Raw genomic sequence first — 16420 nt, 5'->3', positions numbered from 1 at the left:
ACTCTTGAGGTGGTCCAGCACGAGACCTTCAAAGGACTTCATGACCACAGATGTCAAAGCGACAGGCCTGTAGTCATCCAGACCCGAGATTGCAGGTTTCTTGGGGACTGGAATGATGGTGGAGCGTTTGAAACAGGATGGAACTTCGCACATTTCCAGAGATCTGTTGAAGATCTGAGTGAAGACTGGAGCGAGCTGGTCCGCGCAGACTTTGAGGCAGGATGGGGACACGTGTTCCGGGCCTGCCGCTTTGTTAATCTTTTGTTGTTTGAAGATGCGTCTCACATCCTGTTCATGGATGGTTAACACAGAGGTCAGAGGTGTGATTGTGGTCGCGGGTGCGGCCGGGTGGGTGTGTGGTGTGAAAGTGTCCTTTTCAAATCTGCAGTAGAAGGTATTCAAGTCGTTGGCTAGTGTGCTATTGTTCTCAGCTTGGGGGGATCGTCGCTTGTAATTAGTCAGCGATTGGAATGCATGCCAGACTGATTTAGAGTCGTTTGCGCTAAACTTATTTTCCAACTTTGCTGTATAGATCCTCTTTGCAATGTTAATTTCTTTAGTCAGCTGGTTTCTAGCTCGATTATACAGGGCCCTGTCCCCGCTCTGACATGCGTCCTCCTTAGCTTGGCGAAGCTGCTTAAGTTTAGCAGTGAACCACAGCTTATTGTTGTTGAATGTGCGAAATGATTTTGTTGGTACACAGACCTCTTCACAGAAACTGATATGGAATGTGACAGTGTCCGTATATTCATCAAGGCTGCCAGCTGAATTTTCAAAGACACTCCAGTCTGTGCAGTCTAAACAGCTTTGAAGTTCCATCTTGGCTTCATTTGTCCACTTTTTGACTGTTTTCACTGTAGGCTTCGCACATTTAAGTCGGTATTAAGTGAATTAAGCAGTGATCAGACGAGCCCAGGGCTGCACGAGGTATAGCACGGTATGCGTTTTTTACCGTAGTGTAGCAGTGGTCTAAAGTATTATTTTCCCTGGTAGGACATTCGATGTGCTGCTTGTATTTAGGGAGTTCGTGGTTGAGTTTAGCTTTGTTAAAGTCCCCGAGAATAATGAGGGGTGAGTCGGGGTGTTTTTTTTCAATTTCGTTGACTTGATCGGCGAGCGTTAGCAATGCGGCGTTCGTGTTAGCTTGAGGCGTTATATAGACTCCAGCCAGTATGAATGATGCGAACTCACGTGGCGAGTAGAATGGTTTACAGTTTAAGAATAGCGACTCCAAATGCGGGCTGCAGTGTGTGCTGAGCACCGTGACGTCCGTACAACATTTTTCGTTGATATAGAGGCATATCCCGCCGCCCTTTGTTTTCCCCGATGATTCCATGTCGCGGTCCGCTCGATGAATGTGGAAGCCGGGTAGCATGACGCCGCCATCAGGCACAGCGTCGCAAAGCCAGGTCTCCGTGAAGCACATGGCCGCGGAACGTCCGAAGTCTTTACTGGTACAAATTTAAGATTAAAATTTAATTTGCCTCATTTCTTTGCTTTTTTGTTTTGGCCTCCAATTTGAGCCAGTCCCATCTCCACCTGCACCTGATGCCTGCTTAAAGATGTGCCATATGAATAGCATCCTCCTCTTTAAGCACTCTCATTCTGGAAAATAATTGACTAAAATCATTGTCTGTTTCACTTATTTTTTCATTATTACCAACTTCAAAGGCTAATCCCAAATGCATCCTGCAGGAACATATTAAGTACAATATTTTTCTTTTTATTGGCCATTTCTGAATTTGAAGTTAGGTCATTCAGCGTTGGGACATAATCCCTAACATCGCTCCGTCACTTAATGCATTGAACATTTACATCCATAAATTAGATAATTGCATTTCCTACTCAATACAAGATGTACTAACGGATCAGGAAAAACTCATCGGTTCATACGATTCATGTAAATGGCCTATTTTGAGTTCAAAACAGCGGTTCAAAAGGTGACTGATTTGCATGTTTTATAGACCACGAAAAAAATAGCTTCAATTAAAACAGCCAACCGGCTTTAAGGCACGACCCCTCCCCCCTAACAGTCCATTAAATCGAGGTTCCACTGTCAAAAGTGGAGCGAATTATGAACAGTTTGACATACAGTGGAACCTCAACTTCACGGACTAATAGGGGGAGGGGTCATCCATTAAATCATATTTGTGTGGCCTAAAAACACTAGTACAGTGCCAAAAGTATTGTTTTGTACCATTTTCGTGGGTTAATCCGAAGTCTGTTAAATTGGAGTCCGTTAAATCGAGGTTCCACTGTACCTGTCAGTGCACAAAACCTTCAGGCTTCTGCTAGAAAGCAAAAAATATCAGGAAAAGCCTTCGAGAACACCTCAACTTTATTCAGGTTTATAAGAGAGACTTTAAATGGTGGCAGATGTGTGCTGACTCCAATTTAACATGAGTTTGAATGTGAGTAGTTAATTGTAAGCACAGCCACATCTCCAGTAATAAACTGTGCAAAAACATTATCTCAGTTTATTTTTACTTTCTCTCTCAAAAAATATTTCACTTTTTCAATTGAATGTGTATTGGTTAAATAGGTAACTTTAGCGGTGGAAAAAACATTTGTCTTGGTCTCATTTTTTTAATATCACAAAAACCTGCCATTTGAACCAGGGTGTGTAGACTTAAAATCTACTGTTCAGGGACTGTTTAAAGTTGTTTTTTCCCTCCTAGATATAAGGGTGGATTGTTTGACAAATTAAGTTGCACTTGAAAAGGCCCTGATGCACACTGGATAACCAAACTGAAGAGCAAAGACTTGGCCTTAGTAGGTTTCCACTAATTAGATTCATAGTGCCTGATAAAAGTAAATCTACAGAATACAACATGTAAAAAGGTGTTTTTATTAAAATATAACAAAATAATATATACTGTACTATACATAATCTGAGAAGTCAAAGGATAAAAACGATTGACGCTGTCATAAGTCAGAATTTTCTGAACTGGAGTCCAAAGAACTGTTGAAATAGGAATCTGAGGAGCTGCTGCTTTCCATCTGCTGAGACCCAATTTGACACCTCTTCTCTGTGTTAATGAAAATAAAAATTCAGCAGTCACTGATTCAGATTACATTAAAATGTTTTGGATAAACACACTCAATCTAAATTACTGTTCACTTACTTTCAAATCTCTTAAACTTCTTGGATAGACAAGAGCGGACATATTGCTGCAGTTCACGCAGAGTTGACGGCTTCAGTATCTCAAAGTCGATTTCGAGCTCGTCTGGGTTGGCGTCACATATTGATGGCTCTCGTGTCTGAATGATGCGCACCACCTGGCCCAGCTTTATGCCAGATAGTCTGTTTATGTCGAGGCTCAGTTGGTGCTTCTCGTCGTACGTCATTTGCAGAGATTCTTCATCAGAGTCGTCACCTCGATTCTTTGACTTCCTGAAAATAAAGACAGTATGGATAAAAACATTATTTCAGTCTGTTTTTGGTGGGACAAATAAAACGTAGATAGGCCTTCCTACCGATAGCTGTCAATATGAACACATTCAGTGCTGTCTTTACTTTGTCTCCTGTCAGCCTTCTTCCTTGGTGGGACTTCCGAGAGCATATTAAGCTGTTTGTGAACATCTTCAAGCTGCATCATACAGATTTGAGTTAGAACGGTGCCATTCTGGCTTCTGTCCAATAAAATCTTCCTGGCTGCATAATCTCTTAAATCAGATATATATGTATTTGAAAGCCGAGAAAATAAATAACAGGTACAGTTGTGCTCATAAATGTACATACCCAGGCTGAATTTGTAAGATGTGTACCATTCTTTAAAATTAAAAAAAAAAAAAAAAAAGGAACAACAATGAAACTAAGGAAACAAAACGGCAACAAAGAAAACCTGATGGTCCCTGTTCAGTCATCAGTAATATTTTCCCCAAAATTGCCAACTGTACATGTCACACATGTGGGTGTGAAATTTGACCTACAATAGGAAAGTACTCACTACTCAAAGGAAATGTAATTTTTGCATGTATGGTACCCAATTATTCTACAACAGTGATGTGTACTGTTATTTTTGGTTGTGATGTGCACATGACCAAAGTAAACACTTAACATGTCAGATGGCGATGTCCTTGTTTTAAGAGACTACCGTTTTCAGCATCCAACCACACATTTTCTACAGGTTTAGCTCTCATTAGGGTCACGGGTAAGCTGGCCAGGTACACCTGACCCCGGACTGATCAGTGAATCACAGGGCACATTAGATCAAACAACCATTCCATTCACACCTAAGGACAATTTAGAGTCTTCAATACATTTTTGGACAATTAGAAACTTGTCCACCTGTTGTTGCAACGCTGGCAGTTGGTTGACTTGTTCATCAGATTTGTCCAAAGTGTAAGAGACTGTGGCGGTCAGCCCACTAAGAAGCGGACTGTAGATCACCTGTGAAGTGCTCTTGATGGGCACGTCCGGAATTTTAGCAAATCTTTTCTCAAACACATCCTAGAGCAAACAGGAAGGAGTGAATTAGAGAACTTTAAATTACAGAGAGAACTTTGGTGTCGAACTGCGTGACATTCTGTGAATGTACCTGAAGCTTCTTGGCCCCTGCCACAACCTCAAGGTGTGGCGGGTTGTATTTGTAGCAGTTGGAGAAAATTAACCTGACGTCCGCAGCAAATCTTTGAGCATCCTGGTACTCTCCTCTCTTCATTTTTGCCTAGTAATGAAATGAGTTGTGAGAGATGACAGCCTTTGCTGAAATTAATAGCTTAGTTTGGTAACAGCAAAAATGCAAATGTGACTTAATACCTTGACAGTACTGAGATCCATTGGGTATTTAATGATGTCATGATAGTCATGCAGCTGCAAAGCTTCAGCATCCACAGGCTTGTAGAAAGGCCAGGCGTACGTTACATGCTTCTTAGAGAGCATTTCCTTCAGGATTTCCTCACAGTATCGGAGTTGGATCGTCTCACCGTCTTGGAGCGCCAAGTCTTTTTCGCTGACAAGCAGGAGGGTGGAATGGTCTGGGATTTCCCGTCTTCTCTTGCTTTCTGGAGACTCATTCGGCCTGGTTGCATCAATAACTGAATTGTTCTTCTTTAGGCCTTTCTTCTTCATTGGTCAAATAAAATAATACAGTAAGTTCTCATGATCCCAAAAAAAATCTATCACATGATGCAGGATCAAGAAGACATACAGTGTTGGACTGTGAAGCCTCTTTGGGCTTTGAAGGTGAATTGGAGCCAGTGTGCTTTGTCTGTGTCTGCGGTTTGGCTGAAAAGGATGTAGTCCCCTCCTGCCGACCTGCATGCATACATTAACACAAATTCGTGAACGATATATCAAAAGCATTTACCAGGAAGAGGATATAAAAAGTTGACATCCTCTGTAAAATGTCAGATTTTGGACAAACAAATGCTTTGAATTTTTCATGAAAAAAAATACCTAAAATTATGAGCCCACTCATTCCCTCAAATGTGTCATACTGCATCGGCATCTTCTGTGCACCGCCTCCGCCTTCTTGTTTCACTGAAACTTTGCCATATAATTCATGCAAATGTCCTTCGCAGCAGGCAGAATCAGCTCTTTACCAATAGATAAGTGGTTCTTAGTTTTAGTAATGCTGTCATTCACGAAGATTGTTGCTTTCAGTGGAGATACATTTGTTGTAATGCCTCAGTAAATGTGAACTATGAATTAAAATTGTCCACACATTCCTGAGTTTTAGCCGTTTTTCTGCCGAGAGGCCTGAAATCAGGTCAAGTGAATTTCTCGAGGTTATCTAGATCATTAGCGAAGATCGCCACCCTCCCTTTTCGCTCCCGAGCCAGCGCTGTAAACATCACAAACACGTGTGCTCTCACAAGTCTTCTACATGAAGGCAACCAATCAGAGGAAAGGGGGGGGGGGGGGGCTCTTGGACAAATATGGACAAGGTGGATACAAAACTGGGTCCAACAGAGGTTGTTGTCAAAGGGGCCTTTTCTGGACACGTATGACAAAACTAAGGTGTTTTTATTAAGGAAATTGACATTTTTATACTAAGTCCATGTTAGAGAGTCACTCTATTGAGGTCTAAATGGGTCAAATACAGGACCTTTAAGGCAGAAGTTGGGCAAAAATATGTACTGCACATTAGTAGCTATGAAACAAAGAATTTGACGTTAAATTTATTTTATTGACCCGTCCCGATTTTCCTTTCTTTTTTTTTTTTTTTTTTTTGCAAATATCTGAATGTTTTCTGCTGCAGATTCAAGCCTAAAGTAAAATGACCTCCCATGGTACTGGTGTAATAATCAAGTGAGGCATTCAGAGAATCCATTACCTGAACCTTTCTTTTTGGTTTTCCCTTTGGCTGCATGAGGCAACAGCGCCACTTCTTTCTGAGGCATTTGTGCAACTTTTTGCAAATAAATCTTTTCCAATGCGAGAGCCATCAGCACAATGTCATCTGTAGGCTAGAGGAGAGGGTGGGCTAAGTGTATAGCTAAGAGCAGTTAGGAGGCAAAACAGCAAGCTACAACAAGATGTGTCTCACCTTGTTATAAATGTAGCAGTTGGTGAACATAGTGTTGAAATCCTGCAAACATTCACTGGCACTCCAATAGTAGTTATTCTCGAGGCGTCTTTTGATGCTTCCCAAGTCCATAGGGTTTGTTATTATGGCATGATAATCCTAATTAATAGACAGAGTCCCGATAAGTAATGTAACTTCTGTCTTTCCTGTTTGTGACACAGCAAGGTGAGGTGGTTTGTGGACAACTGTGACGTTTTAAGGTTAATTACACAGTACACACACGTATAATTTGTAATATTGGTAAAGACAAAATCCTAATTGTGTTTAGACTTTATGTCCTGGTTTTACATGGAAAGGTTACACTTAATACATTATTAGGAGCACATCAACCTCCAGCTTTATTGCATGATTAAATTATACATTACAGACGTTTTACTAAGATTTGGTTTATTTCAAGCTCTATCACTATGATTTGGACTTATCTTTAATCTATGTCTACAATAATTGATATAAAGTATTTAAATTTGGGGGACGAAGTACTGAGCCACATGTGGCACAATTAAGTACAGTAGATCCTGAAAAATCTGTAACAGGAAGTGGGGTTTTAAGGAATATGCATAAGTTTTATTTTTGTGATGAACAAGCAAATATAGATAGAGTCGGAGACTTTGTTTTTCAGATCATTTTCGATTTGGACAATCTGACACCTGCATTAAACATGGAATATAACCCTTGACTATCTTAACTACTGTATTATGAGGGTAAATTTTCAGTTAATAATTGAGTAAGGTTTTTGCTGGTTTTACATGCTTGAAGTTATTTTTATCGGAAACGGACCACATAATGTCGAAACACAATCAGATTAGTCAAAACTATGTTGGCATCAGCACACAACCATCCACTAGCAGAGACTGACATCCGGTGGTGTGTGCAGGAATAGTTCAATTTTAATCCTATTATAAACCATACCTTTACAATCCAAAAAGAGTTTTATATTGTAATAACATTGTGCTATCAAACTATTGTGAAAACTCAGATCTGCCTATTTATTTATCACCCCAATGCCCTTGCACAGTACTTACTGGTAGTTTAAGAGCCACAGCATCAACAGGATGGTAAAAAGGCCAGGCAAAATGGTGCCTCCACACAGCCTTGACCACTACACGCTGCATGAACTGAAGCTGGTTGGTCCTTCGGCCTAATTTATTGGCATTTGTAACCTCAGGCGGAGGTGGGTTGTTAACCTCTGGTGCAGGTGGGTCCATGACCGACTGCATGATCATTGATGCAAGATCAGAAAATGCTGGAGAACAGCCACTGCTGGTTTATATTAGCTTCTGCGAACCACACAGCTGCTGTCTTCTGGGTGGTTCAGGAAAACTGAGGCCATGTTTTTGCATTGTTTTTCTTCAGCCCACATATTATAACCTATTGGAATAAAAAAAAAATTGAGCAGTGTGACGGATAAATAACCTGAAATAAGACTACCAACATAATTCACCAGTCATTCATAAACTTATTTACTAGTCCATGTAAGAAGCCACTTCACTCAACTGGTACACTATAATGAGAGCCAATTGAAGGTTATTAAAACAAATAATAACTAAAAAGAATGCTGTAGTATGATTTGGAGTGTATGTTTCATTGTGGTTGTTGTTTACAATGGTGTAGAAAGCACTGTATTATACTTAAAGGCGTTTCAAATATTTTGCTAGTCTTTGTGGTTTACGTTCGAGGGGTAAATGGGGCACATCGCTCACACACGTTAAAGAGCAATTCTATATTATATTTATATATATATTTAACTATATGGAGGAAGAGCAAGGGAAATCAGTTAACACGTGAGCCATTGAAAGCTACATCGCTATATTGTTGTTAGCAAAGCTTCGGCTGCAGTACACGACATGCAAACCACCTTTGATACCGGTTGTCATTTGAAAATGTATAGCACGTCTTGAGTAGTACACAACATGCAACATGCGCATTAGGACACGTGTATTTCCCCCCCTTGGAACACAATGGGGCGGAAAGAAAAGTGAAACGAAACTTATTTTTTTTATAACATTACCTCGAGGCAGAAGGAGGAAGCTGTTAGGTTATTTCGGAAACAACAGGCATTGTCGATTAAAAGAAATGTAAGTTTGAATCTACTCGATAAAGGGAAAGTTTCTTTTTCCGAGACAACAGCAGGAAGTTGCTGCCCTTTCTCCTCAGTATTGTTGTGGCGTTACATTTCTAAAGCAATATGGCGCCTCCTTTTGTCTCGGAGGCTCAAATACACACCCCCCTTTTTTTTTTTAAATTAAGTCATTAAAACCCAACTTCAACTACGACGATTTTAGACTTCCATTCAAAATCGCTACATCCTCACATAAAGTGTCCAATATACAATTAGTTAATTCTGTTCTAAAATGAGTTCATTTTGCCATCATGCAACGTGACAATAACACACTAAACTAATCTATAGCTTGAACCACATATATGGTTTGAACAGCTTAATTCACTGTATTACTGTATTCTAGCGGAGCCAAGATTGACATAAAATATTTATATTAAAAATAATAATCATAATAATAAAAAAACAGGAAACGGAAACGCTCGTAGTGTGTGGTTGCCCCGCAACGCATATTTCTATGTGATACGTTTAGGCTTTCATATGACATTTTTTTCCCCTTCTGTCTGGTGTCTCATTTTAGCAGTACTTTACACAGCATCCAGTTGTAACTCGAGATACCTAAATTAACTCAAAACATGCCGAACAATTAAAGACAAATTGGGGACAAGTTCGTTGGGAGAAAAGATGCGTCGCTGATCGCAATCGTAAGTATCTCTCGACAAGTACTTATTTTTCACGTCTTTGAAGAAGTCAGTTCAAAGCTAACCAAACGTTTCAGTTACATAATTTCATAATAATGTACAATGCAAACTCCCCACATCAGTAATATTTATAACTTCGTTATTCCCAAAATGTTGAATTTCAACAGACTGTCATCTTTTCCTTTATGTATCCAAGCAACACGGCTTCTGGAAAGTTCTGTGTACTGTACCTTGATGTCACGTCAGTAGTTGAACCTCGCATTACTGTACTTTTTTTTGGTACTTAGTCAGGTCGGGTTTTCCATATAGTTTATTAAAGAAAAAAGCATTAATTGTCTAACTGCGGTGTATCACAACGCAAATCTCATAAAATAACGGCAACACCCATAAAAATAAACGCAACAGAACTGCTCATAGTAGTGTAATAATAATAATAGTATATAATTAATAATAATAATGAAAATCTGTCATAATTCCACAACTCATCCACAAGTGACAATTCAAGCTCCAAAACAGTACTGGACTTAAATAACGTTTTTTTTTTTGGCCAACATTAGTAACTTCTTCAAAATGTGTTATAAATAGGTTTATTGATGATGATTAATAATAATGATGGTTTGGTTGGCACGGCCCCTCTGCCTTATGGTGAGGCATGTGGTGTCCATTTTGTCTTAATTTTATGGTTGTAAAACTTGTAACTGAACAAAAATGGTTCCTTGCTATATAAAGGGAAAGCTACTTTAATTTCATTTATGATAATGAATTTGATATTTGTTTTTTACTTTGATTTTTTAAAATCAAGTTGTCTTTGAACAAAACAAGCACACTATTATCTGTGATATATGATGTGACCCTCAAAAGCAGCTTCCCATTGATGTGTGTCACAGGAGCCCAATAGTCTTCAGCCGTTGTCATTCTTCAGGAGGGAGAGGCGAGGAGTAGGGTCAGAAGGAGCTAGTTCTGACAGTATGGAGCAGCTCAGGGCAGAATTTGAGAAAGTTGTTGCAGAACTCAAGTGGGAGGAAGTTGTTTCCACTCTCCTGGAGGTGGTCAGCGGCATGGTGTGTACTCCCACAAGCTGTCCACCTCCTGTGCCTCCTTGGCTCAGGTTTGACACCCACTGTCAGTTGGTCTCTGGTCACAGCAGAGGCTACAGTGGGTACATCTCGCCTGGTTCAGGTTTTGGGCAGCCAGGTCAGATGATGGCAGGACCTCAGTCAAATCCATATGGCATGCATGCATTTGACATCAAAAGTCAGGCAGGTGCCCCTCAGGTGAGTGCATAACCGATAGTAATCCGTGTGTAGCTGGATGTAAAGGGTCGCAAAAGAGTTCATGAAGGGTTTGGTTTAATACATGCATGTTTATCCTTTTCGTCACATATTAGGATTGTGTAGTTGCTAAACAACTAATAGTAATAAAAACAGGGATAATAATACTTTCTAGGTATTCAACTCGATAAGTTTATTGTAACTGAATTGGAGGGGAGCATGCTGACACCTTGTGGACACTTGACAACGTTTTCCTTATATTTGCACTAACAGAGTATCTCAGTGCCTGGGTGGACACTTCCCGAAAGCTCCAATTGGTGTCCTCCTGGGATGCTGTAAGTAACACACATAAAAGGCATTATCAAGATATTCATATCCCATTTCAAACATCTCACATGAATCAATATAGGAATGGAGGAGAGTTTCAGATGACAGGCCAATCTGTCTATGGTGCTCCGATGAGTTCGACCTCAAAGTAAGAATCATTTTCATGTCTGACCTTTCTAGCAAACAGACACTATCAAAGCAATTTCAAATATTTTGCTTCCCTTTATCAAATTATATTTGTCTGCTTTATCCATAAAGGAATGGAGGGGTGGTCTATCACTTCACTGGTCCCCCGGTATTTGCTGCTCCTCCAATAACATCTACAAAGTAAGACTTATTTTTTTATCTTAGCGCATATCTCATGACTGGTAGCAGTGGCCTGATTTAAAAAAAAAAACAACCAAAAAAACGTGAAGATTTCAGGTGAAGGTTGAGTAAGTACTGTATATCTATTTGTCAGCAGTAACCCCACTGTAAGGACTTTGGATTTTGAAGTGAAAATAGTTGTTTGAAACATGCTAGTCTGCTTCCTGACTATTGTTGAAGTACACTTGAGCAGGGCACTGACCAAAATACTGTATCTCCTGCAACCCTAGAAGACAGGGCTCTGTGAATTAAGGCTTCTGATCTACTGCTCCCTTCTCTTGTGAGATTCCCCAGGGATGAATTTTAGGCCCGCTACACACAGACAATCAGCCTGTTTTTGTGCCAATTCTGCCCCTTCCCCGACCTCACGTCAAACGCCAGGCAAGCTTAAAGTTTTATATAAGGTTATCCTATAAGATTGTCCCGAGGTCTGATAATGTGTTAAGAGTGGATTCATCCCCATTTTAGGGTCCGAAACAGGTTGGGGCCGACAATCTTAAATAATGAATGCGTTGAATATTTATGACCAAAACTCTTCATGTGCTTGGGGAACGCCGACTTCTCCAGAGTCATAACGCCGAGAATTTTGACATGGAACAGAATGTGTGTAGCCAATCAAGAAGCACCCAAGATTGACGAATAGGAAAGCGACCGTAAATGAAAACAAAAAAGTCTTACCCGATGGCGCTTTATGTTGAAAAGCAAGAAGTATTTTCCAAAGCAAGTTGTTTTTGAGAACATTGCCATTTTACAAGGCTCTCTTCAGCAACCTTCGGGAACACTCGGGAAACATCGGTGCGTATCTGACAGTATTTCTTCTTCTTCGGTTTTGTGAGATCACATTGGATCATGCGAGACTTCGAGATCGGTAGCTGAACAGAATCTTTGTGTGTGGTGTTGTGTGTTGAGATATCGGAACATACCTGTGACCAAAACTGTTGAATGAATGGGGTCCGTCCATCCATCCATCCATCCATCCATCCATCCATCCATTCATTTTCTTTACTGCTTATCCTCACTAGGGTCGCGGGCGTGCTGGAGCCTATCCCAGCTATCTTCGGGCGGGAGGTGGGGTACACCCTGAACCGGTCGCCAGCCAATCGCAGGGCACAAAGAAACACTCACTCACTCGCACTCACATTCATACCTGTAGATAATTCTTCAAATTTGTGTTTTGTTTTCCTCAAAAGATTGTTTCAATAGTCGTTTAGTTTTGTCAAAAGTTTTCTTTATCAAACTTCTTTCCTCCCAATTTCATACAAAGGTAACCTGAGTTTTTGTTTCTTTTCTGTACATCAGAAGAAAACGAAGGCGCCGGCGCATACGGGATGCAGACCAGCCATATGTCAAGAAGCCACCCAATGCCTTTATGTGTTTTCTGAAGGAGCAGAGACAACATGTAAAGGCACAGATGAATTTAAAAGACAGTGCATCTGTCAATACTGTCCTGGGGCACATGGTGAGTGTGCTTGCTTCCTCCTTTATCCTTTAAATGCATCAATTAGCATAATAATTTATTATTAGTAGTATTAGTACAAATGTGCTTTTTTTTAAATTATTTTTTTAAATATCCACAGTGGAAGTTGCTGACTGACGAGGGACAGGCAAAATATTATAAGATCGCTGATGCTGAGAAAAAACTCCATTCCCAGATGTATCCTGAATGGTCCAGCAGTGACAACTATGTGAGCCCGCCCTCCAACTTTTTATATTGTATTAACTCGTAGACAAAAACTCAAAACTCAAAATATTTGTGTGTAGGGCAACAAAAGGAAGAGGCGCAGCATCACAACTGCCACCAATATTACAGGTATATAATTCACAAACATATCCCTCACATCGTGTTAATACTGGGTCATCTTCTGTATAATGACCTCATAGTGGGTTTTTTATCCCTCTGAATCATGATCAGCTAACCACATTTGACTCGATATGAATATATACAACCCCAATTCCAATGAAGTTGGGACATTGTGTTAAACAAATAAAAACAGAATAAAATGATTTGCAAGTCATGTTCAACCTATATTTAATTGAATACACTACAAAGACAAGATATTTAATGTTCAAACTGACCAACTTTATTGTTTTTAGCAAATAATCATTAACTTAAGATTTTATGGCTGCAGCACAGTCCAAAAAAGCTGGGACAGGTGGAAAAAAAGACTGAGAAAGTTGAGGAATGCTCATCAAACACCTGTTTGGAACATCCCACATGTAAACAGGCTAATTGGGAACAGGTGGGTGCCATGATTGGGTATAAAAGGCGCTTCCCTGAATTGCTCAGTCATTCACAAGCAAAGATGGGGCAAGGTTCACCTTTTTTGTGAACAAGTGCATGAGAAAATAGAACAGTTTAAGGACAATGTTCCTCAATGTACAATTGCAAGGAATTTAGGGATTTCATCATCTACGGTCCATAATATCATCAAAAGGTTCAGAGAATCTGGAGAAATCACTGCATGTAAGCGGCAAGGCCGAAAACCAACATTGAATGCCCGTGACCTTCGATCCCTCAGGCGGCACTGCATCAAAAACAGACATCAATGTGTAAAAGATATCAGCACATGGGCTCAGGAAAACTTCAGAAAACATATGTCAGTAAATACAGTCTGGCGCTACATCCGTAAGTGCAACTTGAAACTCTACCATGCAAAGCAAAAGCCATTTATCAACAACACCCAGGAACGCCGCCGGCTTCTCTGGGCCCGAGCTCATCTAAGATGGACTGATGCAAAGTGGAAAAGTGTTCTGTGGTCCGACGGGTCCACATTTCAAATTGTTTTTGGAAATTGTGGACGTTGTGTCCTCTGGGCCAAAGAGGAAAAGAACCATCCGGACTGTTGTGGACGCAAAGTTCAAAAGCCAGCATCTGTGATTGTATGGGGCTGTGTTACTGCCAATGGCATTGGTAACTTACACATCTGTGAAGGCACCATTAATGCTGAAAGGTACATACAGGTTTTGGAGAAACATGTGCTGCCATCCAAGCAACGTCTTTTTCATGGCCGCCCCTGCTTATTTCAGCAAGACAATGCCAAACCACATTATGCACGTGTTAGAACAGCGTGGCTTCGTAGTAAAAGAGTGCAGGTACTAGACTGGCCTGCCTGCAGTCCAGACGCGTCTCCCATTGAAAATTTCTGGCGCATTATGAAGCGTAAAATACGACAACGGAGACCCCGTTGTCGTAGCTGTTCATCGAAGCTGTACATCAAACAAGAATGGGAAAGAATTTCACCTAAAAAGCTTCAACAGTTAGTGTCCCCAGTTCCCAAACATTTATTGAATGTTGTTAAAAGAAAAGGTGATGTAACACAGTGGTAAACATGACCCTGTCCCAGCTTTTTTGGAACGTGTTGCAGCCATAAAATTCTAAGTTAATGATTATTTGCTCAAAACCAAGTATCAGTTTGAAGATTAAATATCTTGTCTTTGTAGTGTATTCAATTAAATATAGGTTGAACATGATTTGGAAATCATTGTATTCTGTTTTTGTTTAACACAACGTCCCAACTTCATTGGAATTGGGGTTGTCAAAAAAAAAAAAAAAAACTGCTGGTACAGTGTAAGTATAAATGGCATAATGTCTTTGCTTTTTTTGGGGGGGTCACAGAGCCAGACTCTCCAGGTGAAACGGCAACTCCACAAACCAGTGACGAGTCTGAAAAAATGCGTATTGCAGACCAAGTCTTACATATGCTGGGGTGTGCCTAGCCCACTTAACTCCCATCACTGGTTGCTGGTGCTGCAGGCAGCCCTCTTGCATCACTGCGTCCACAACAGCTGGATGTTTATTTAAATTATGTAAATACAATTCAATGTGTAAAAAAAAAAAAACTGCAAATATGTTTTAGTATTTTACTGAATTGTTTTTAATTAGAAACACCAATAACAACGATGTATTCAATCCACATCCTCTGGATTTTCACGCCTTCCAAACCACTAAAAAGATAAAGGGAAAGGTGTGAGGATATAGCAAATAAAACTTGCCTGTTATGCACACACCCCAAAAACGAGACAGCTTTAAAAGCAATGTATCCCCGTGGGATGCCTGATATTCACAAAGTGAATGAAATTATTGAATCAAAAACAGACTTAACATGAGCAAGCTTGTCAGGATAATGCTGGTCTTGGTGTCTTGTCAACATGTACATCTTTACAATGTTCATGTAAAACAAAGTAATTAGTAGCTAAATATGATGTTTGTCAATTATGTTGACCTGAACCACTATTTGTGTAACCCTGATGACTATGACATACAAAGGTACAACTGACAAAAGATGAATAAAAATGTTCTGAATGATGGATTTTGATATCTGTTACCTATTGTTTACGAACATTCTGAAATGTCCAATATTGTTACTACATTGTTACATGTACATGCTGATGTTGCCAGCAACCTGGACAGTACTGGTAAACTTTATGTATACAGTACATTGTATAATTTGCATACCAAACTTACTATTAAGGCAAAAACACGCAACTTGATTTATATAGTTTTCTTCGAATCGAAGCTATTAGTCTTAAGTCACATACTTAAAAACATAAAAAAAATCTTATTTATGTTCATCTCGAGTTCTCCCATTCCCTTGTCATTAAGAAAAATTAAGTCCAGTTATCTGTGGCGGAGAAGAGAAGCCGAGAGGAAAACGACTTTGATCAAAACTACCAAAAGTTTCAACCTTTTTCACGGTGACACCACCACATGTGCGTAACCGACAACAGTAAGAGCCAGACGCTCTTGCCCATTGCAGTAGCACTGTCATTGTCACCCGAAGAGAATGCAGTAAAGAAGTGAAGATAAGACGGGGCGGTGACGCTTTTCATCAAAGATTTTCATATTAAAGCGGCTCAAACGGTATGTGATATTAAATGCTAATGTTATCAATTATTTTAAAAGTGCTGAGATGGCAATATCACTAAGGTACCGTTAAAATTTCCCCATTAACCCAAAAAGTTGATTTTCCATTGAATTTAATACACATTGTATTATGTATTAAGTATAAGAGATGCCTTTTTCAAATATATGAATTAACTGCAAGCAACAAAATTAGTGTCACTTGCTGACTGGGCATACAAAGACACTGGACAATTTTGGCTAATGTTCGATTTTAATGAGCAGATGGCGGCCCTCCAATTAGCAATTCAGTGGCTTGACAACAA

At 39.9% G+C, this 16420-nt stretch overlaps 2 protein-coding genes across 4 annotated transcripts; one reads left to right on the top strand and one right to left on the bottom strand.

Moving 5' to 3' along the window:
* Positions 1-2827: 2827 nt before the first annotated feature.
* LOC133465073 (bromodomain-containing protein 2-like) lies at positions 2828-8719 on the bottom strand. 3 transcript variants are annotated; one of them, XM_061747491.1, is made up of 11 exons: positions 8542-8719; positions 7556-7901; positions 6495-6679; positions 6282-6414; positions 5154-5260; positions 4763-5068; positions 4542-4670; positions 4292-4453; positions 3478-3590; positions 3126-3394; positions 2828-3029 (listed from the first exon to the last, which is right to left on the bottom strand). In XM_061747491.1, exons 3-11 carry the CDS (start codon positions 6603-6605, stop codon positions 2926-2928), a joined length of 1434 nt encoding a protein of 477 aa, XP_061603475.1. In that variant the 5' UTR covers positions 6606-6679; positions 7556-7901; positions 8542-8719; the 3' UTR covers positions 2828-2925. The 3 variants fall into 3 exon arrangements, with proteins under 3 accessions (XP_061603475.1, XP_061603473.1, XP_061603474.1); XM_061747489.1 differs by having other exon boundaries at positions 6495-6632; XM_061747490.1 differs by having other exon boundaries at positions 4394-4453; positions 6495-6632.
* Positions 8720-9118: 399 nt separating this feature from the next.
* Positions 9119-15564, top strand: LOC133465224 (protein pop-1-like). Its single transcript, XM_061747767.1, has 9 exons — positions 9119-9293; positions 10178-10564; positions 10835-10896; positions 10971-11036; positions 11147-11215; positions 12554-12713; positions 12832-12939; positions 13016-13064; positions 14871-15564. Exons 2-9 carry the CDS (start codon positions 10259-10261, stop codon positions 14969-14971), a joined length of 921 nt encoding a protein of 306 aa, XP_061603751.1. The 5' UTR covers positions 9119-9293; positions 10178-10258; the 3' UTR covers positions 14972-15564.
* The last annotated feature ends 856 nt before the right edge of the window (positions 15565-16420 follow it).

The sequence above is a fragment of the Phyllopteryx taeniolatus genome, chromosome 15 (assembly GCF_024500385.1).
Source record: "Phyllopteryx taeniolatus isolate TA_2022b chromosome 15, UOR_Ptae_1.2, whole genome shotgun sequence".
Lineage (NCBI taxonomy): Eukaryota > Metazoa > Chordata > Actinopteri > Syngnathiformes > Syngnathidae > Phyllopteryx > Phyllopteryx taeniolatus.
This window is presented reverse-complemented; position numbering and strand designations above follow the sequence as displayed.